At 38.5% G+C, this 22,751-nt stretch overlaps 2 protein-coding genes across 3 annotated transcripts in view; one reads left to right on the top strand and one right to left on the bottom strand.

Moving 5' to 3' along the window:
- The window catches only part of adam19a (ADAM metallopeptidase domain 19a), an 85,429-nt gene extending 74,408 nt beyond the window's left edge, over positions 1–11,021 (bottom strand). Inside the window, exon 1 of the mRNA XM_053629244.1 lies at positions 10,634–11,021. Within this exon, the coding sequence (XP_053485219.1) occupies positions 10,634–10,943 (310 nt within the window). The 5' untranslated portion in view covers positions 10,944–11,021. The remainder of the gene's footprint in view (positions 1–10,633) is intronic.
- Positions 11,022–16,460: 5,439 nt separating this feature from the next.
- rwdd (RWD domain containing 4) lies at positions 16,461–22,474 on the top strand. 2 transcript variants are annotated; one of them, XM_053629256.1, is made up of 7 exons: positions 16,461–16,888; positions 18,408–18,488; positions 19,761–19,870; positions 20,148–20,298; positions 20,397–20,505; positions 21,631–21,680; positions 21,913–22,474. In XM_053629256.1, the coding sequence occupies exons 1-7, from the start codon at positions 16,865–16,867 to the stop codon at positions 21,943–21,945; spliced, it is 558 nt and encodes a 185-aa protein (XP_053485231.1). In that variant the 5' UTR covers positions 16,461–16,864; the 3' UTR covers positions 21,946–22,474. The 2 variants fall into 2 exon arrangements, 1 of the variants encoding a protein (XP_053485231.1); XR_008386319.1 differs by having other exon boundaries at positions 16,463–16,888; positions 21,631–21,803; positions 21,913–22,013.
- The last annotated feature ends 277 nt before the right edge of the window (positions 22,475–22,751 follow it).

Here is a 22,751-nt window from a genome sequence, read left to right on the forward strand (position 1 = left end):
GCATGCTGTCTTCTTTATGGAAGCAGTCGACTGGAAGAGATTGTCTTCAACATTTGCATCTAATTGGCAATATATACAATGACAAGCCATGGTTGCAGCCATTGCGAATTTTGCATGGTCCTTTGGTCTTCTGGAATCAACTACGGGCTCTATTTTTGTGATCACACAAGTGTGATAAGCCAGGTAATGACGGCATTTTGCTGTTTCTGCAATTTTTGGTTTCTATTTTCACAGTTATATATTAATGAGCTGCAATGATGTGGGTGAAGAGGCACAAAAGAGTATGTGACATTCACAATGCACTGACTTAGTGAGGTTTTCAAACCTATTTTGGTCCAAAAGTGTGTGTTACCGCCTTTATTTCCAAGAGCCCCTCTTAGTGCAGACACTGGGATAAAATAGTGTTTCCTGTCCGCAAGTACAGTGTTATAAATCTTGTCCCATTTCTTACAACCCAGTTTTGAGGATGTTTATTATTTACATCACTCCACTTCAACAGAAATAGGCCATTCACCCACTTAACACTAACTAATGCTAACTAACTAATACAACAGACTTTATTTTATCTAATAAACAGCTCACATTAGTGGCTACTAAAGGTGGATACTACACATTTGTGACAAGTAAAGGACAATTCACACTCAAGGATTGTGCCATAAAAACACAAACCATTTGTTTTAACACACACAATACGTACACACACACGCACACACACACACACATACAACTGAAGCATAACCTCCATAGAAATCCATCTAAATCAATTAAAATACATCACCCAAGTCCCAGATAATATTACTGCATTAAATTAAAATAGTGACAACTGTATTTACATAACAGTCTGCAATATTAATGCTGTATGAATATCAATAGCATTATCAGTCAATTTTGCACTTGTCAAATCACATCACCAAAATTTTTGCCACATTTGCCACATTTACAATTTCTTCTGTACTTCACAACATCCTCCCAACCTCCTCCCCATCCGCACCCCCACAGAAATTTGGCTACCTTCGTTGATGAGAAGATCTGCCAATCTTTCCCTCCTACCCCTATTCCTACACTGCACTCTTCTCTTTTGTGATCTTGTTAAGTTGTTTGTTTGTTTTTTTGCTTTCTACAGAAGCAACCCTGAGGCTTCTCTTCTCTCCGTCCAGCAATCCTACCACCTGCCTGCTGAACCCTATCTCTTCCAGAATGCTCCTGAATATCTGGCAAGACTTCATCATTTCTATCGTAAACAGCTCAATAACATGTGGTCACTTATCTAACTGACAGCATGAGTTATGCCCACACTAGACAGCGCAGATATCATCAACTACTAACATACTTCTCACCTTTCTTTCTACAATTCTTGTACATGCAGTACACAGTACAGTCAGTTGTTTCTCTTTCTTACCGAGAGTGACCTCCAAGATCCAGACCAGTCTGGATTTAAAGTGGCATACTCCACAGAAACTGCCCTTGTGGCCGTTACTGAGAAGCTTCATGCTGATATAGAAGCCAAACTATTATCAATCCTTATCCTCGTTGACCTTTCAGCAGCCTTCAACATGGTCAATCATAAGGCTCCCCTGTCCATCCTGATAAGTCTTGGAATTTGTGGGAGACCATGGTAGTGGTTTGCTTCTTACCTGAAAGAATAATCATATCAGGTGACATGGAACGGATCCACATCTGCTCCATGCTGACTCTCCACTAGTGTCCCATAAGTCTCAGTGCTGGGTCCTCTTTTCCCTCTATACCTTCTTTCTCTGTCAGGTAATATCCTCGCGTAATTTTTAAAACCATCCTATCCTGCTAGACACTCATTCCCCACTTTTCTCTTTCAGGCATGTATGTGTCTGAACGTATCCCAGCATGTCTGGTGGACATCTAGTCATGGATGACAGCTCATAATCTGAAACTAAACTCCAGCAACACTGAGCTTCTGTATATCCCTGTAGATGCATCCTCATATCAAGATCTTGATTCTCACTGGAGATTTATTGGGAATCTGACAAGGCCCACTCTCAACAAACTACTATCATTCTGTTTTCATACCTCTTGGTCATACAAGTTTTTCCTTTGAAACATCAGGAGGATTTCTCTCTGCCAAGGCCACTCAAGCACTACTTTAATCCCTTGTCATCTGAAGATTGTTTTGAATCTCTCTAAGTTCACCTACATCAGCCCACTGATGGGTTCCCTACACTGGCTTCCTGTGGTTGCCTGCATCAGATTTAAACCATCAAGCTTGCCTACAAAACCAAAAACGGTCCCCCACCTACCTGAAGCCATTTATCAAACCCCACTTTGCACCACAGGGAAGACATGACCCACCATCCTTCAAGATACAAAAAAAAAATACATGTAAGACGCTTTTCTGTACTGGCACCCAGGTGGTGGACTAAACCTCCCCAGGATGTCTGTATAGCTGAGTCACTGGTTGTCTTCAAATAAAGACCTCTTCACTAAGCATTTAAATGAGCACTAAAAAGAATCTTGACTTGTACTGTTTTGCTGCTTGTTGTACTAATTCCACTCTAACAGGGTTTTAGCTTGACAGTACTCTTAGATCCAAACCTATTTTTACTAGCATGAGGATACATATATGTTAAAAAGCATTGCAACCCATTTTGGGCTGGCAAATGTTGTAAAAGTAATTGCAAGGTGTAAATTAGGGCATTTATCTTTCCCTCTGTGTCTGTTTGTCTCTTTGCGTTCTCTCTCATGGCTCTGAAAAAATAGCTCACATTATAAACTTTTTCTCAGCATATTTTGGACCAAAATGAAATGACCAAAAAAAGCAAGTTCATGCTGAAATATGATGAAATTATAATAAGCTCAGCAGTGTTAGTTTTTACAGAAGTTCTTAACAAAAAAAAAGCATGCTATTTCCAGTTCTTGGGCAAAGAAACTGGTGACCTTGTGTCAGTTTTTGTCTCTGTAAAAACATGTGCACCAGTAAGCACAAATGAACCCATATTTAAATTTAAAAGTAGACCAAATGAGTGGAAAAAAAAGTGAGAGCTTATTGAATGCATAAAACAAGTGCATTGTTATGATTACCTATTGATCAAAAGCACAGACTTCATTACACAACAATAAGATAAATGGACAGGGCTTATAGAAGACTCCACTCCCTGCTAGATCCGTTCAACATGACTTTGATATCAACTAGAGAGGACAAAAAGAGAAAGAAGAGAGAAAGAGAGAGAGAGAGAGAGAAAAAGCGAGAGAGAGAGAGAGATGGCAATTCATGCTCTCATCTTAGCAGTTAATCATCAGCAGCTTTTCAAGCACTTCCTTTTTAGCATCCTCTATGAGGTGGCTGAACAACAAAAGCGAGCTGTCTGCAAAACAATTGCCTTGCGCTTCTGTTGCACAGTCCAAACAATTTACCTTACTATATGCAATCAGTTATATGCAATGACATAAGACAAAAACATAAAGCAAAAACAATACGAAAACAATTTCAAAGAAGTGCTGCCTAATATGCGAACATGTCATATAGCATGGATTTTAATGCTGTTTTAATGCTGCATTAAGTACTGTATCAATTTGTGAGCTCTGGTGCCTGAGAGAATGGCCTGAATTAGGTATCATGAGTAGATGGCCTAAATCAGTTTTTCTGCAAAAGATGACCTGAATATAATTTGGTGTAAGAGGATGGTCTCAGTGAGGTCTGGTGTAGGAAAATATGCCCTAAATAAGAACTGGTGTGAGAGGATGGCCTGAATGCAGTTTGGTATGAGATGATGGTTTTAATGAAGACTGGTCTGAGAGCCTGACCTGAATCGGATATGGTGTGAGATGATAGCCTGAATGAAGTTTTGTGTTAGATAATGGCTTAAATGAGGATTGGTAAGAAATGATAACCTGAATGAGGTTTGGTGAGAAAAGGTGATTTAAATGAGGTTTGGTATGTGCGGTTGCCATGAATGGGGTTTGGTGTAAGAAGATGGACTGAATGAGGTTTGGTGTGAGAAGATGGACTGAATGAGGTTTGGTGTGAGAAGATGGACTGAATGAGGTTTGGTGTGAGAAGATGGACTGAATGAAGTTTGGTGTGTGAAGATGGGCTGAATGAGGTTTGGTGTGAGAAGATGGACTGAATGAGTTTTGGTGTGAGAAGATGGACCGAATGAGGTTTGGTGTGAGAAGATGGACCGAAAGAAGTTTGGTGTGTGAAGATGGACCGAATGAAGTTTGGTGTGAGAAAATGGACCGAATGAGGTTTGGTGTGAGAACATGGACCGAATGAGGTTTGGTGTGAGAAGATGGACCGAATGAGTTTTGGTGTGAGAAGATGGACCGAATGAGGTTTGGTGTGAGAAGATGGACCGAATGAGGTTTGGTGTGAGAAGATGGGCCGAATGAGGTTTGGTGTGAGAAGATGGGCCGAATGAGGTTTGGTGTGAGAAGATGGGCTGAATGAGGTTTCGTGTGAGAAGATGGACTGAATGAAATTTGGTGTGAGAGGATAGATTGAATGAGGTCTGATATGATGGCCTGAATAACAGTGAGTGTGAGATGTCGCCTTCATGAGGTTTGATGTGAAAGGATGGCCTGAGAGAAAGTCCTGAATAAGGTTTGGTGAGAGAGAGTGGTATGGGTCAGGTTTGGTGTGAGAGACAATGATCTGAATAAGGTTCAGTGTGAGTGGTTGGCCTGAATGAGATCTGATGAGAGACAATATCCTGAATGAGGTTTGGTGTGAGCGGTTGGACTGAATAAGCTTTGGTGTGAGAGGTTGGACAGAATAAGGTTTGGTGTGAGAGTCTGGACAGAATAAGGTTTGGTGTGAGCAGTTGGACTGAATAAGGTTTGGTGTGAGCGGTTGGACTGAATTAGGTTTGGTGTGAGTAGTTGGACTGAATTAGGTTTGGTGTGAGCGGTTGGACTGAATTAGGTTTGGTGTGAGCGGTTAGACTGAATAAAGTTTGGTGTGAGCGGGTGGACTGAATGAGGTTTCATGAGAGTGGGTGATCAGAATGAGGTTTGGTAGGAGAAGACGGACTGAATGAGGTTTGGTGTGATATAATGCTGATATGATGAGGTTTGGTGCAAGAATTCAAAAGGATAAATTGGATGAAATTGTTTAATGAAGACTGACTGAATCTTTTACTGTTTCCTGGGTCCACACTGACAAATCACACTGCTTTTGTTCCTCCAAAAAAAAAAATCCTAGACCTATTTTTCTCTATTTATCTGCAGCACAACACTTTGTCTTTTTTGTCTCTGGTCTCTGTTTTTTTTCACTATTTCATTATATCACCTCCTTAAGCACTATTGGAAAAATGCTGGTATACCCATAATCTAGTCTGTCTAATTCAGTTTTCACTTTCAACTGTCAGCAGAGCTATCAGAAAACACAATGCCACAGTCTGCACATCCAACTATACTAAGGAATAAGAAACACATGAACAGTTATTAAAACAAAGTTCTTCCTTTGTAGAACAATTACAGTTGAATATGTGAATATGTATGGTAAATACACCACACACAGGTTCTGTGATGAAAAGGGATTTCAACACACTGTAAAACAATTGAAACTGAAAATGGAATGTTATGGAATATTCATAAAAGACTGCACTTCAAAATTGGTAAACCAAAAGAAGACTTCATGAAAAGAATACTGTAACAATATCACTCATACAGTGACAGCTCTCACACGGCACATCTAATATCTATTGTCTGAGAGGGTTTATGTAGTCATTATCTTGAGGGAAAAGTGCCATAGGCCAGCAGCTAATGGAACATTCCAGAAATTAGGGGCTTTTTAGACGTACTGATGAAACCCCCCCAAGTCATCCATCTTGCTTCTCATCGCATAAACATTAGGCATATCAATGAGCAGTGGCACCATAGCTAACCGGAGCACCAGAGAGCTCTATGGGAAGACTGCTGAAAAGCTTGTCTATTTATTCTGTTTAGCTCTGTAAAGCTATGCAAATGTATCAACTAAAAAAAGCCATGAACCTGAGCTATTATTATAAATGTGCTTTGCGGTCAATGGAAAATAGAGGGGGAATAATATATGCCTTATTCTGAAACATGTTGGTAATGGCTTTCTAGCTCTTACTTTAAGTACAGCACATACTTGTGTCTGTATAAGGGCACTTGTCCTATTTTGAAATTCCTCTTGCTCCAGAATAGCAAAGTATGCATGCAGAGAGCACTGAGTTCTATAAGGCCTCAATGAATGAGTCAGAGCAATATATCGCTAAAAATCCAACTGCATAGCAATCCTGTGAACAAGTTCTTGAACAAAAGAACTCCTTCTAAAAGGTGCGTCACAGCCTTATCAACCTTTTGATAAGCATCATTCTTGTGATCTCTGGCTCATCAGAAGAAAGCGCTCCAGATGCCTTGTGCAGTAATCACTGTGAACAGTGTAAAGTAATATGCCACGAAGCAGTCTAGGTTTACGCTAACTGAATGCTTAACAGATACAACCTTTTGTAGGTGTGGTCCGCAAGCACGACGGATAACATCAGATAGCCTTGTTACAAATGCATTAAAAGGCAGGCACAGAACTTCAATTTGAGTCCCAGAGTCCCAGGTCAAATTTCAGGGAGTTGTAGTTTATGTACAGTGTTGAATATGTCAAACAGAAGGCAAACTTGTATCATGAAATGAACAGCATGGGTGGGAATCAGTGACCGGGTTCTTGAAATTGAGAGTTGGCACCACAGAGGGAGTGTAGCAACATACATAGAAAAAGCCTATAAAGAACAGTATAATACCTGGCTCATATAGTTCACTTATAAATATGGAAACATTAGAAAAGATGTTGAAACTAATTAAAAACAACTACTGACTATTTTATGCAACAACAAAAAAAAGAAAAATAATGGCTACTGCTTACTATACACCAATCAGATACTGAGTATTGGTATCAGTATTGAACATTGGATTAGAGGGCTAGCTTGATTTGGAAATTTGGGTTTGAAAGCCTCCTGAAATATTTTATGACTGTTCCAAATGCTTATTCATGTGTGGTGAACATAACACACATACAGCACATCAAATAACATTGATAGGCACAGTAATTGCACTATAATGATGTTCATAAAAGGTCAAGAAATTATCATTAAGAGATCTTAGTGTCTCTTTGTTTGTTTAATCACATTTAAGTGGCCACCAACTGAATGGTAAGAAACTGGATTAACCAATTGGGATCATGCATTTTTCCTGTTTCCATTTGGAAGCTACTAGCCAGATATCTACCCCCTGAGCTTGTGGATATCAAGGTGAAAGCTGATAAACTACTCAAGGTCTACAGCAGGAAGAGAAAAGGAAGGGTAGATCTGGTTTTATGAGGTATGATTTTAGTCTCCCCCTATTACTAAAATTTTATTTCCAGTGGAACTGTCACAAGGGTATTTTATTTCCTATTAATAATTAACATTATTAACATTATTTAGAGCATGCCTTAAATAATTTAATTACCAGTGGTGGCTCAGTGGTTAAAGGCTCTGGGTTACTGATCAGAAGGTCAGGAGTTCAAGCCCCAGTGCTGCCAAGCTAATACTGTTGGGCCCTTGGGCAAGGCCCTTAACCCTCAACTGCTCAGGTGTCTATATGAGATAAATGTAAGTAGCTCTGGATAAGGGCGTCTGCCAAATGGCATAAATGTATATGTACTAATTCTAAATAGCAGCAACACCTTTACTACTGTCTGGCAGCCACCCAAAGTGCAGGAATGGTGCACACTTATCAGTTTAGCTGTACAGATCATGCTGTAATTTTATTTTGCATATTTCCTCATCCCCCCAAAATTAATTCCAAATCCAGTACTTTGAGTATCTAAATGGATTTGACATATTTCCCAAACTATTTGGTCACTATGGCTAGTACCATCGAGTTAAATTGAATAAGACATTGACTGAATGTAAACTTCAGGCTGAGAGTATCTGACATGGTGGCACAGTGTGCAGAGTTTCCGACTCACAGCTCCAGGAAGTCTGGTCTGATAATGATCTCAAGTTTGTTAATAGGTGTGAATGTGTGTGTGTGTGTATGTGTGTGTGTGTGTGTGTGTGTGTGTGTGTGCATGGTGCCCTGCAGTTGAGTATTCGCACCTCACACTAGGTGTTCTTGGGACAGGCTCTGGATCTAAAACTACCCTGACTCGGATATATACTCAGCAAAAAAAGAAACGTTCCTTTTTCAGGAGACCATATTTTAAAGATAATTTTGTAAAATCTAAACAATCTTTTAGGGATGCACCGAAATGAAAATTCTTGGTCGAAGCCGAATATAATGAAAAACTTGATAAACTTATAATGAAAAGCCAAAGGCCGAATACCGAACATGTTTTTTCGTGTTTTTTCCATTTATTTTGCCATTTTTTTCACCATTGCATAAATTAAATAGTCAAAATGTGCTTTTTACTATTTTGTCTTGCTTTTCAAAGAAAAAAATCAATTACAAAAACTACAATTTCAAAATATTTATTTAACACTGAACATTTTTTTTAATTCCAGCAGGCATAGGCTACCAACAAGGCACAATATAACTTTAAATAAATAAATTAGTAAAATAAAAATATTTTGATGTGGTCATCTTTGAGCCCCCCTTGAATAGCCTATGTTAGGCCTATAACTGACTGCTGAAAGAATTTAACACTCTGTAGCCTACAACAAAAAGTGCATTAAAAAGTGCAAAAAATGGTTCTATTCGGTTATATATGGCTGATTATATTGGGGATATATACCACTCACGTCCCTGTACACCTCGCGGAGTATTATATTAGATATAGTATAGTTAGATATGTTGTTAATGTTATGTTCTTTGATAGATTTAGTTAGTTTAAACTATAGATTAGTTCATTTAGTCCCCGCTGGTTTTTCTACTCCCAGTCCATAGTACTAGTTCATGTTTCTTGTTTTGTGTTTTGACCCTGTTTTCTGTGTCCGCGACTTTGATTCCTGATTTGCCCTGTTTATGCCTGTTTGCCGATCGCCCGATAACCCTTTGCCTGTCTTGACTACGTTTTTTGGATTACGATTTGTCTGCCTGCCCTTAAATAAATACGTCTTTACCTGCTTCCGTACTCTACTCCCTTACGTCTCGCGACGTGACAGAAACATGCTCCGGAACAGAAGCAAAACAGACGCACGTGTCCACAGTAAACATCAGAAGAGCACGTAGCTCGTGCAAGCGCGCCCCCCCTCATCGAGGTCGTGACATTAGCGCGTCTCACTCTGGTTGCTAGGCTATTTTGTCACGTCATCAAACACGTCATTGTTCGGTCAAATTTATTCGGCCTTTTCACTTATTCGGCCAAACACCGAAAGTAATTTTTTTTGGCTATCTTTGTCCGAATAATTTCGGTTGCCGAACATTCGGTGCAATAAATTGCAATGTTTGTAGTGTAAGATGTGGAAAATTACATGTAACCGTGTGTCCCCGAGACGTGATTGAGAACTTGTAAATGCCTTGGTGGAAGAGTGGGGTAACATCTCACAGTAAGAACTGACAAATCTGGTGCAGTCCATGAGACACCAGATACTGACTGTTACTTTTAATATTGACCCCCCCTTTGTTCAGGGACTCATTATTCCATTTCTGTTCATCAACTGTCTGTGAAACTTGTTCAGTTCATCTCTCAGTTGTTGAATCTTTATATATATATATATATATATATATATATATATATATATATATATATATATATACATATATATATATATATATATATATACACACACACAAATATTTACCCATATTAAGACATTTGCTGGAAATAAAAGCAAGCAGCTGAATCTGAGAGGACGTTTCTTTTCTTTTTTTGCTGAGTATAGCTGTTACTGAAGATGAAAGAAGGAATGAATGAGTGAAAATCTGACCGCATCAGATGGTAGACAAGAAGTGTACATAAAGAGAAAGGATTTGAGGACTGGGTTTCTATTATAACTATGAATACACTAGTCACCATGTAACTACACAGTAACTAAGTAGATTAACTGCAAATGTACTCATTTCCAGCCCAGAAGCAGCAGACTTCTCCACCACAATGCCTAATTTCCTCATGACTTCCGTCCAGCTCAGACTTCCTCGCTATTCACTTTAATGGCAATCATTCTGGAAGATGGAGAAGGCATTAAAGGGCCACCAGCTTCCCCAGTGCTCTTTTTATTACCCTCCACAACGCATAGTAAACTGTAGCAAAACAGCAACAGACCAGACTATAAATAAAACTAACCAAAATGCTCAGTGAACTAGGAGTCCAATGCCTCACTAAATTCTAAGAGTCACTCCTAGGCTACTGAATGTCTTTAAGTTTATACTGTATTTGATTTTCGGTGCGCAATAATAATAATAATAATAATAATAATAATAATAATAATAATAATAAACGCTACAGGAGGAACACAGCTAAAAGTGGGTACCAAGCCAGAATAAAGCTCCGACTTGTTATGATGTTCATCCTTTTATGGCCACGCGATGGATGGAGAGATCCTGCTGTATCCGTGTAAACACAATATTTACTAAACACTCATTTCCTCAAAGTGTACTGGGAACATCTGCCGGTTCTTCCCCAGAACAAAAAAAAACTTCATAATCCGGCGCGCAACTGGTAGCCGTGAACTTTCCAAGTAGAGGAACAGTTAAAGCAAAGCGAGCTCGGAGTTTTTCTTACCTCCTTCCGGGAGATTAGCGTCCACTGAGTCCAATAAAGCGCTCAGGAGGAGAAGAGACCAGACGGCGCGCGCGTTTTGTGCCGATTGGACATGTCGTTTTTTCTGCCTGTGTTTGGTATACATGCCTGCTCCGTTATCTGTGTGGCGGACCGCTTCTCTCTCTTTCCTCTTCTCTCTCTCTCTCTCTCTCTCTCTCTCTCTCTCCGGCCGGTGTGAGAGAAAACGAGAAATGGATCTAATGTAGAGCGCCAAGCGGAAAGAAAGAAATGCCGAGTAGAGGTTCACACACACACACACACACAAACACATACACACAAGCACGCACGCGCACGCACGCACGCACACACACACACACACCCGTGCGCTGCTCTCTCTCTTTCTTTCTCTCTCTCTTTCTCTTTCTTTCTTTCTCTCTCTCTCTCTTTCTTTCTTTCTCTCTCTTTCTCTCTTTCTCTCTATCTCTCTCTTTCTTTCTCTTTCTCTTTCTTTCTCTCTCTTTCTCTCTCTCTCTCTCTCTCTCTCTCTCGCTCTCTCATACACATACACACACTTAGACTATTTTTTTTTATTTATTTAATGTGAACTGACTTAGAACAATGCAATCTGCTCTACATAGAGCCAATGTTCTCAAATTGGGGTACAGGACACCCTGGGGTCTGTGAAGCATAGCTAGGGGGCTCATGATGTTTAAATTTAGTTACAGTGCTGAAGATCACAACCCACCATTATAGGCTACCAGAGTCATACTTTTTTGAGTGGACACTTGAATTGAACAGGTTTTCAATCAAACCTAGAATAAATCAAAATCATGTAGGGCGATAAATAATGTAAGGTAAGATAAGATAAGATAAATCTTTATTGTAATTATATTTGTGTACACTGTAATTTGGTGGGACTCGCTCGCAAGCAACATATCAAAAACGATACTATGTCAACTTTGTATAATGTCAACTTTGAATCTGATGATACATTTAATACAAATGTGTTCTGTGAGTGGAAGGTTTAGGAATAAATAGCCCAAAATCATGATGTATGTTTTTAAATACTGTTCCTAATATATAAACAGTGGGATTACGCTCATAATATAAATCTGGGTTGAGGGCTGAGGGGGTCTGTGACTTATTTTTAATTATTTCAAAAGTTTAAATTTATTTTCTAGAGGTTTGCCTATACAGTATGCGTTTGTTTTCCCCCCTGGGTAGTTCACACTACATAGTTTAAATATAACTAGTTTATGGTATGTTCGGTATCATATCAAGATTCCACATGATGTGCTCTGATTGTTAAATATGTAACACACAGAGTTCCCCTAATGTAGGGGTTCTCAGACTTCTTGCAGCCAAGCACCTCTTTAACTGTAAAAGAAAAAAAAAAAGAGAGAAAAAAATTAAATGGACCTCTTCAGACTGATGGTTAAGGAAAATTGTCCAATAAGAAGTTGCCTATTTTTGGAGCCATTGAGAGTTTTTTCTGAACTTTTCCGCAACAGAATACATTAGGTCCAAGTGGCTATTTGCATACCTGATTGTTTCTGAGTGATTTAGGTTTGGATTAAAAGTATTCAATTCAAATGACCAGGCAAACAAAGGCTCTGGGTTATTGATCAGAAGGTCAGGAGTTCAAGCCCCAGCACTGCCAAACTGCCACTGTTGAGCTCTTGAGCAAGACCCTCAACCCAGATCCATTTCTAGGCATAGGCAAACTAGGCGGTCTCCTAGGGCACTACCAGTGAATGCCCCTCCCGCCACCCCACCCGCCCACCCGCCCGACTCACACACCCACCCGCCCGACTCACACACCCACAAGAAAAAGAGTTGTTTATTATTATTAGTAGTATTAGTATTGTTGTTGTTGTTGTTGTTGTTGTTGTTATTATTATTATTACTATTAGTAGTAGTAGTAGTATTAATTAGTAAGTTATTTTTTTTCTATTTTTATTCAGGTAACACTTTATGATTGCATGATTATTTATCTGGTGTCCCTGGTGATAGTGGGTGCGCTGTTAGGAAGAGAGATAGAGATGTCCGTGCTTGACTGGTCTTTCATCATGAAAAGGTCAAAGCCATCAGGGGTTCAGTATCGCAAAAAAAGGGATGAGAAAAAGAAAGAGAAATATAAAGGTATGCAACTAGTTGTCTATGGACGGTAAAGATCTCTTTTGCCACCCATTAGCACTCCATCATAACGAGCACAACACGTTCACAAATGATACGCTGTCCTAGCAAGAATTCCCCATGTGTTAATACACATTTAAGCAGCTGAATATTAACATAATAAATATGGATATTTTTTTAAATGCTCTCAGAAAGACGGTGATGAGAAATGAATGTTTAGTATATTGAAGATATAAACAACTGCAATCTGAACAGAAAAAAAAGTATAAAAGTTATTGTACATGAATATTTTCAATAATTTTCTTGTGCTGTAAATGTATAACTCACTGCCGTTACCGTCAGACAGGCTTTGTGATATGGGTGTGTGGTGTAGATGAGCATCTGTTCATGTATGCTGTAGAGTTTTAGATTTATTATACAAACATGACAGATTGTTGATTTATCACCAATAGGAATCTCGCCTAGGGCCTGCCTTAACCGTCTCTGCTCCAGGGGTGTCATATCATGGCTGACTCTGCGTTCTGACCTGAGCTTCCTAACAAGTAGGGATATGCAAAGAAAAGATTTTCAGTGTACTGTATAGCATATGTGAAGAATAAAGTCTTCTTCTAAAACAGGCTAATAATAAATACAATGTATTGTACCAACAGCAACAAAAAAAAACATACGATGCTTCATGGACTTTATTTTCAGAACCACTGCCCTAATGCACCATAGTAAAAGTATGACAGTAACACGATTGAAGTTTTTTTTTAACCATTTTTTTTTAACCACAGTTACCATAACATACCACAGTAAAGTCATGGTAATACCATGGATTAGAATTTGAACATAGGAATTATAAAGTACTCACTGGATAATCATTCATTCGTTTTCATGGACGGTTCTCTTGTGAATAAAACTGTGTTAAACAAATGATATTAGCCCAGATATTATGGATGGTCTGCTTGCATCTTTATGAATTGCTTTGGGTTTATGCAAGTAAATTACAATGTTCTAATGCGTCAATTCATTTTTATTTTAAAAATCCTACAGTGTGATGAAATATAGTGCCTCCTTCTCACATCACAATATATAAAGAACACTACAGGGTCTCTGTACCGAGTGATAATAGCACACAGCAGAGAGCAATGTGTGAAATCACAATTTCAGCTGAATGATAAGTGCAGAATGGAATACACAGTAAATACACAGAATAGTAAGTCTATGGTGTAAATTATTGTGCTGAACAATAGGAAGACATTACGTGTGCTAATAACTGCAAAATGACATCCTCTGTGTATATGTGATTCTTACATTTTCATTTTTTGATGTGAGGTTGTGTAGGAAAAATAATACAAGCATATACAGCAGCATGCTGTGGAAGAACCAATCATTTTACTTTAAAGGGCCCATTAGCAAACTCTGTTCTGTTTTATCCGTGGTGAAAATATCTCATCTGACTGCATTAAATGTAGAGTTGTAAACACATTGAAATGGATAAAAGTTAACCTTTTTATGCTGATCAATTCCCCCTTATCAAATCTTAGAAATGTCAAGAGAACTGGCCCAGTTGATTTTAGATCATTAGTGAAAAGGCAGAGTGTGTTAACACCTCATTTATCATAAACATAGGTAAACAAAGCAGGCATCATTGATCTTAGCTGCCATGAGTTACATATATAAAAGCCATTAGGCCTGGGTGAAGTTAAGGTAATTAGTCTGGAGACTGGATTATCAAATCAGAGCTGCAGTTTGTGTTGCATTATGGCTGTCAGACTCATGCAGTAGGAAACCTCTGATCTCAACTCTACACACTGGTTTAGTTTAACACTAATATGGGACTATAAAAGGATCCTAAAATGAGACATCCCTCCACGGACTTTCCTAAAGCCGAGGTCTAGGCATAAACTAAAAATAGTCTACAAAGTTTGCAGTTCACTTTACAAACATGTTCCACACTAACGTATGCATTTGGCTTTTATGCTTTAAACCATTCAGTGTAATTGGCTATTTGTACACTGTCAAACATTTCAGGTGGTTAAACTTAGAAACGAAAGTTCACCTCCTGCCTTAAAAACCTGAATAAACTCATCTTGAAGATAACCTTTGTTTCAACTCAAAAAGTTATGTTTTACATAAGTTAAGACAATGGATTACTTTAAGCTTCATTATTGAAAACGTATTAAACTTCAGGAGTTCAATATCCAAAACATGTCAGTTGGAGGTAAAGAGAAGAAATAAGTTCACATAACTTTAATGGGGCTATCATGTTTTACAGTTTGAGCATACACCATACAAAAACTGATTGTTTTAGACATGCTTATTAGGAATTTCATTACTTCACTCTATGAAACAGTAAAACTATAGTGTACCAGGCTCTAGTGATGTTTAACAAACGTAGTAAGGACTTTAGTAGTACAGGTAGAGGTAGGAAAAGATGTTGGAAAAGCTCCAGAAACAGAATATTCCAGATAAAAGACCTTCATCGGGTAAGCAATATATCCAAAATCAATAGATGTTTAAAGCTGAACATTTATTCCACTGAAGTTTACTTCACTTCATTACCACTGCAGCATGCTAACCAAAAACATCATTAATGTTATGCCCTTTGCTTTTGAAGTGTTTCACCACTGCGAATGAGAACTCTCTCAGTGGTTTCTCAGTGGTTAATGGTCTGGGCTGTCGATGAGAAGGTCACAAGGTCATATCTCAAGCACCATCAAGCTGTCAATGTCAGTGGGCCCTCAGCTGCTCCAGGGTTGCTGTATCCTGGCTAACTTCTTAACAAGTTTGGATATGTGGAGAATTTCACTGTATATATGATGATAAAGGCTGTCTTATGGTCCCTGATGTACAGTCGATTCTATTGAACATTTCATTCTGCTTCAGCATTCTGCTTTGTTCTACACCTCATGATGTCTGAAATGTCATGATTTCTCTGGAGACTCTTACAACCACTATTATAGACACTTTCACTTGTGGAAGACTAGAAATCAAGCCCAAATGATGTCAAAACAAACAAACATACATACATTAAAATATACTCGTTTAAACACTTTAGCAATAAATAAATGAATTGCATTTTGAGTCCAAACTACGTGTGGAAAGATTTTTAACTGGCCGTGGGTGACATCTAGTGAGTATTCAAGAATATTGCACGCTAGTAATTGCTTTGTCCTAGTCAGGGTCGTGGGAACTCTGGGTGTGAGGCAGGAGAACAACTTGGATGGAATGCCATGATGTTACAATCTATTCTCCCACTCCCAAATGAATGACATAAAATGATATATAGACAAGATGAGCAATCATGATTAAGTAGAATAACTCAACTGTCTTGAACAGACTGTAGAACATATGTTATACACAAAGTGAGGAATATGAAGTACAGTCAGGGGGTTCATTTTCCATAATTATACATACGTACATATATATATATATATATATATATATATATATATATATATATATATATATATATATATATATATATATAGTGTATAAGTGTACTGAAGGTGTAGAATTTATTTTACACTTAAAAGGATCCCTGGCTATAAAAAACTGTAAGGACCCATGATCTATGGAATGATTTATGTAGCTATGGAATTGTGAAATGAAATGAAAAAGGACATTACGAAGTGAAACCCGTTATTATGTTGAAATTAAAAATAAATAAATAAAACAAATAGTTAGTGTGAAGATGAGAATGATGCAGTATAATTTCATAATCATGAGTTATTATAAAAGTATTTAAAAAATTCTAATTATAAATATTTATTTGATACATATATTTATTGCTGCATTTCATCGTTTTATTTTTTTTTTATGCATATGCATATGTATTTGTGCGTTTCTTTAATTGACACTGAAATGGCATCCCATACTGATCTACACTCTGGGAGATGTGGAGTTGAAGTGGAGGTTCTCCGGGGCGCCAGGGGGCAGTGATGAGTCTCTCTGCTGCTCACTCATAAACTCTACCTCTGTGCTGCTGCGGTCGGAGTAAGGGTTTAACGCTAATAAAATAGCGAACAGTATGAAGTATTGTTCAATCTGGTCGTATAAAGCTTACTATAGTTATATATTGTCTAAATAGGGTATTAGGTTTCATATTTAAGCTGAACTGATCAATAAAACATGACTGCCAACGAGGAGCAGGAGGTAAGCGAGTGTGTTAGCATTGTGGCTAACAGGTTAAGGTTAAGTATAGGCTAAGAACCCTAAATGAACTTGTGTGAGGTGTGGGATGTGTAGGCCTTCAGCTTTTCGTTTGGGCTCGATTTGTGTGTTTATATGTTGTCGACTTTAATAATATGTTACGCCTAAAACAGAACCTTGTGGGACTCCATTTTGTACTTTTTAATCTCTGACGAATTTCCGTGAGTGCCCACATATTGTCATCAGTCTGTTTAAAGTGCATCTATTATGGTTTTGTAAATATTAGCTTTCATGTAGTGTGTTATGTAGCTGATTGTGAACGTAAAAATGTCTGCAAAGTTTCAAAAATCAAAGCGCACGACAAACGGAGTTATTGAATCCCAAAAGAAGGAACCGATTCTGAACAGCTGAAGCGAGTCGTTAGTAATTCCAGATTTACTTCCTGTACAAACATAGGTTTGTAACAAAAGCCCCGCCTCTAATCTTCACTGGCTGCTCGCTGACAGCTGTAGACCCATCACAACCAATCAGAGCAGAGTATGCTCTCAGAATGGAGGGGTTTAGAATGAATCTTTTAGAATGGATCATTTAACGAGTCGTTTGTGACACGGTCATGCTGAAGTTTAAATTATGAGTACATTACAGTGTTTTTTGACCTTGGATGCATGTAAATCTATTGTATGATACCTTTAAAACAATTTGGCACGTTTCAAATGTGCCAAATTGACACACATAGACACACATGCCTGTCTAACCAAACCATGTTTTCACGCTTGTCCATGGTAAATCTTGTCAGATGCCGCACTACAGCTACAATCTGACACAAGCAAGAGGTCACTGAGCGCTTTAACCAGCGCTGATTCTCTATGATGCTTCTAGAAAACTCTGCAAAACCCCATACTTGTTATTACTATTTAGCTGTCGGACAAATGCATTCTTTATAAAGTCTCACGTCGAAAAAAGGCATGTTTTAGAGATCAGACAGGACAAAACCACTGAAGTTCTTGTGTTATTGTGTGTCTTGGTATAAGGGAATTTTAGCCGTTATGGTCTCTCTTTCCTTACTGAAGAAGTTTGAGAACTCATCGTTATTAATATGTGGAGGAATTCGACGTGATCAAATACACCGATCAGCCATAACGTTAAAACCACCACCAGGTGAAGTGAAAAACATTGATTATCCTGTTACACTGGCATCTGTCGAGGCGAAACAGTACGTGTGAGTTCTCAAAGTTGATGTGTTGGAAGCAGGAAAAATGGGCAAGCGTAAGCATCTGAGCGGTTGTGACTAGGACTAGATTGTGATGACTAGATGACTGGGTCAGAGCCTCTCCAAAACGGCAGGTCCGAGCTGTTTTGATGGCACACTTAATAGTTAATTAAATACGATAATGCTTAAACTGATAGAGCTGGCCCAGATCTCATCCCTGGTGCGACATGTTGAGAAATTGAGGTGTAATGGCCCTGGTAGGTCATTAGGAAATATTTGTTTCTTACTAATGTTGGTTCACTTTTCTTGCAGATGGAGTTGGAAGCCCTGCGTTCGATTTACGAAGGGGACGAATGCTTCAAAGAGCTGAGTCCCGTCTCCTTCCAGTTCAGGGTAAATGCATACCCTGTGTTATTATTAAGGATGGTGCTATTGTGTAAAACAGAAGGTAGCTGCTTTAGGCTGATGTTAAAAGGATTTTGCACATCATCTCGTTTGAGAAAAAGCTCCCAGAAATTTGACTGGCAAACGAGTGCCAGATTATTCAATAGGCATGGAACACCTTAAAGCATTCGAGCCCCACACACACATTTCATAATTCAAATAACAGAAAGTGTAATCATGTGGCTAGATGATAACACAGTAATAGCTTGTAGTAGATGTGATGCAGTGTTTTGGACATACGTAATTAGTCCAGTATTGATCAGTATACTGTGTATTCTTTTCGTGAAGGTAGGGGACGGGAGGTGTTTCCTTTATGTATGCATGTGTTTTTATTTTCGAAATTTCACTTGTTGCTGAGATTTATCATGTTGAACAGGAGGAAATGGTACATGGTTTGCACTTATATAGCAATATTTTTTATTTTTTTTTAACCTTAACCACCTTACACTGGTTCTCATTCACACTCACTCACACACCAGTGGTAGCAGAGCTGCCATGCAAGGTGCTAACTTACCATCGGGAGCAACTTGGGGTTCAGTGTCTTGCCCAAGGACACTTTGGCATGTGGAGTCATGTGGGCCAGGAATCGAACCACCAACCCTACGATTAGTGGACAACCCACTCTACCAACTGTACCAATTGCTTGTTCACTTTCCTTTTGCGCTTCACAACAAGTAACTTTTGAAGTTTGATCATAGGCATGTAATGTAGGAAGAAATTCTGTTGTAACAAATAAGCATAGCTTATAAACTCTTCTATGTGTACAGTAAGTGTATATGATCTGTATTGTGTTGGAATTCGTCCATAGTAACCTAGAGGACAGTAATCAACAATGCGGTGGTATGATGTAGCCGGACAGAATGTAGATTATTTTGCTACGATGGCACATTCCTGCAGTGTTTTATCCTCGTACTACAGCAATTTGCCAACAATTACATATTTTTAAAAACCTATTAATAGTATACTCTTTATTCGTCGTTAGTTCTGTGTAATGTTGTGGAACATCTGTGCGGTAAGTTCGTATAACTGGAATACGAACGATCATTCCTTCACTTGCCTGTCTTTTTTGAAGAAGTCCAAACTGCCTTTTAGTTGGGCTCGACTGTCAGCTGTTCTGTTCTAGAAAATCAATCAAAAACCTTCTGGTCAATCTGAATCAAGAATCCAACAATGCTACAATATATTGCATCGCATAACGGCTCTGCCTGTGTTTTTCTGCAGATAGGAGACCTTAATGAGACAAAATCATTCCTGCTGGATGTCTCATGGCCAGAGACGTATCCTGAAACTGCACCTCAGTTATCCTTAGATGCCTTTTTCAACAACCGAATGTAAGTAAGCACATCAAATACAATAAAAGCCACAGCAGTCTTTTGTTGTACCGATATTTCAAACGTGAAACTTGTACCCTTTCTGTGGGCACTTTACAAAAAAACAACAAAAAAATAGATAGAATTGCAGTTCTGTTCAGTTGTCACAAAGCCCAACGGCATAATGCAAATCATGCTAAGCTTTTTAAACAGAGACTATGCATGAAGCAAGGGAGCGCCTATCTTTGTGTTCGCTCCGCAGTCTCAGACTGTTAATCTGATCTTTGTTGAACTTTAGCTCTCCAGAGACCAAGCAGTTAATAATCTCCAAGATGCATGAGCAGGTAGAGGCAAACCTGGGAAGTGCCATGATGTACACTCTGTTTGAGTGGGCCAAAGAGAACCAGGAGATGCTGATGGAGAATCACCAGCCTGTAGTGTCTGCTGTGGTCAGTGCAACAATACAGCTGCTGTCCAACACGACATTTAAAGAGATCATGCTGTTTAACGTTAAGCCAAATTCAATTTCCTGAACCGTTTCATTTAGACCCTGACTTCTACCAGCGATGTGAACAGTCCAGTCTCCTCCGGTAAGAAAAAGGAGAAGAAAGAACAGCTCACAAAGGCACAGAAAAGGAAAATGATAGGAAGAACTGGTAGGCCTTCATATTTCTGGATCCATAAAGACATTTCACGTTAAACAAGAGAGTTCGTCACGACAAGATTTTATGTTGGCTTGACAAAGACGGTCTGAAAGTTTGAAACTGCTTCATAAGGGTGAAGATAGTTGAAAGACAAACAGACAGACAGTTATTGGTAGAAAGATAGTTGACAATTAGATGGAGTGAGGGTGTTGGTAGTAGAAAGAGAAGGAGTGAGACAGTGATGCAGGTAGATTGATAGAAATATGGAGAGAGTGTCTGTGTGTGCTTCTGGTAGATGGATGGAGAGATTGTATGGCATTGATAGAGACAGATGAAGTGAGAGTCTTTGTTACAGGTACATTGACAGTGAGAGGGAGAGAAGAAGGGCTTCAGGCCTTGTTCACACAGGTGTTGGGGAGTTTTGACAGTTGGAGTTAGAAATCCAGAGTAGGGCTGCAACTAATGATTATTTTCATAATATATTAATCGGCCGATTATTATTATTATTATTTTCGCTTAATCGGATGGGGGGGGGGGCAAAATTGCAATACCCTTTTATTAAAATTTAAAATAAAATCCACAAACTGGGTGTTACAAATATATACTTCAGACTGGTAATTAATCTACACCTAAATTTATAATAATAATAAAAAAAAATCGATAATGAGATTCGACAATGATTTTCATAGTCGATTATTATCAATTAGCTGTTGCAGCTCTAATCTTCAACATTCCATCAATGTAAGTCTATGGGAGTTTTGGTGATCATCTGCTATGGGAAAACCATCTGTCCGGACAGTTAAAAAACAAGCAGAAAAAGTATGATGAGATGGAATAGCCCGAAGGACTGTGCTGACTTTGTGAATGCGGCCTGAAAGGTTTACGAGTTATAACAGTCCAGATGTTCCAATGGAAATCAGTGGGAATTTTGGCTATTTTGAGCTTCCGTAATGGGAACACTGCAGTTCCAATCAGCTTTAGGAGGAGTAGCATTTAGAAATTTTGGGTCTCAGAAGAGTAATTATAAGTTTAAACAGCAGAACTTTGTCAAGCCAACATAATTATTTACATCTTACATTACCAATGGAAGATGTGTAATCCAAATGCATTAATTTGATTTTATATTTTATTGAACAGATAACAAAGGTGAATTGCCCAGAGGTTGGAACTGGGTTGACGTTATCAAGGTAATTTGATCGCTATAAACTTATATCATGAGGGAATGAGTTATGGATTAAAAACGAACCTGCTGATGTGTGGTGTTTTCTCTTGTTTGTATACTGCTGGTTTCTTCCTCTTTCAAACAGCATGTGAGTATGCTTTTAAATGTATTTTTTTTAAATAACAAATATACATCAGTGCTAGTGTTTCTTGATGCTTTCACACTGACACGTGTTTAATGGCTAATTTCTATGACAGCTGAGCAAAACAGGAGGAAAAGAGGATGGCTAAAGGAACCGCTCCTGAACATCACATATTGAAGGAGAGCCAGATGGACTGATGGACAAGGAAAGTCTGCCGTGACTTGTTTTTAAAGAAAGTTGAAATGAGATAAACTGATGAAGCTGCTGTTTGTTTGTGATGCTGAGGCACATGACATGAGCATAAAATATATCCTCTGCCAATTAATACCTCCTTGTAGATTCACAAAAGTGACCGCAACAACGCACACGCTGTGCGAACAACAGAAACGCAACAAAGTGTGTCAAAAAAGAGTGTACCGAGGGCAGACTCTGCTCCTGTGTCTTCATATTATGGGGCTTTTTTGACGCAGTTACAGGTCAACTAAACAACCGATTGATTTGTATTGAACAGAGTGTGTGTACAAAATGGCAACATTGATAGTTTATGGAGCATTGTGGTTTGATCAGGTGAACCTCGGTTTGTATTTGTACAAGTTTTTAACCTGTTTTTTCTTCTTTCTGTTATTTATTGTGCATATTTTTTGACACAATATAAAAATCTTTTTTTGAAGGTTTAACGTGTGTCTGTACTTATTTTATGTGAAGAGCAAAGAGATTGAGTGTTTTATTAAAATGCAGGTTATAATGTTTTGATTTTGGTCATTAGATGTGTCGCATATTTTTGCAAAAAAAAATCTAAATGTCCTACTATATGAAGGAAAAGTATAATCTAAAAAGTTACAAGTTTACAGCAAGAGTGTCGAGTTATACAGTTAGCACTAATTGCCCAATGCAGTTGTTTTCAGGCCCCTTTAATAGCAAAACCTGTACATCTGTACATTCATGCAAAAATCC

This window comes from Ictalurus furcatus, chromosome 7 (genome assembly GCF_023375685.1).
Source record: "Ictalurus furcatus strain D&B chromosome 7, Billie_1.0, whole genome shotgun sequence".
Taxonomy (NCBI): domain Eukaryota; kingdom Metazoa; phylum Chordata; class Actinopteri; order Siluriformes; family Ictaluridae; genus Ictalurus; species Ictalurus furcatus.

Bases quoted from the DNA above. Each gene is read 5' to 3' on its own strand.
- rwdd (XM_053629256.1), top strand. From the start codon at position 16,865: ATGACTGCCAACGAGGAGCAGGAG. The intron at 16,889-18,407 runs GTAAGCGAGTGT...CTTTTCTTGCAG, and splicing joins CTGCCAACGAGGAGCAGGAG to ATGGAGTTGGAAGCCCTGCG. The intron at 20,299-20,396 runs GTCAGTGCAACA...CGTTTCATTTAG, and splicing joins AGCCTGTAGTGTCTGCTGTG to ACCCTGACTTCTACCAGCGA.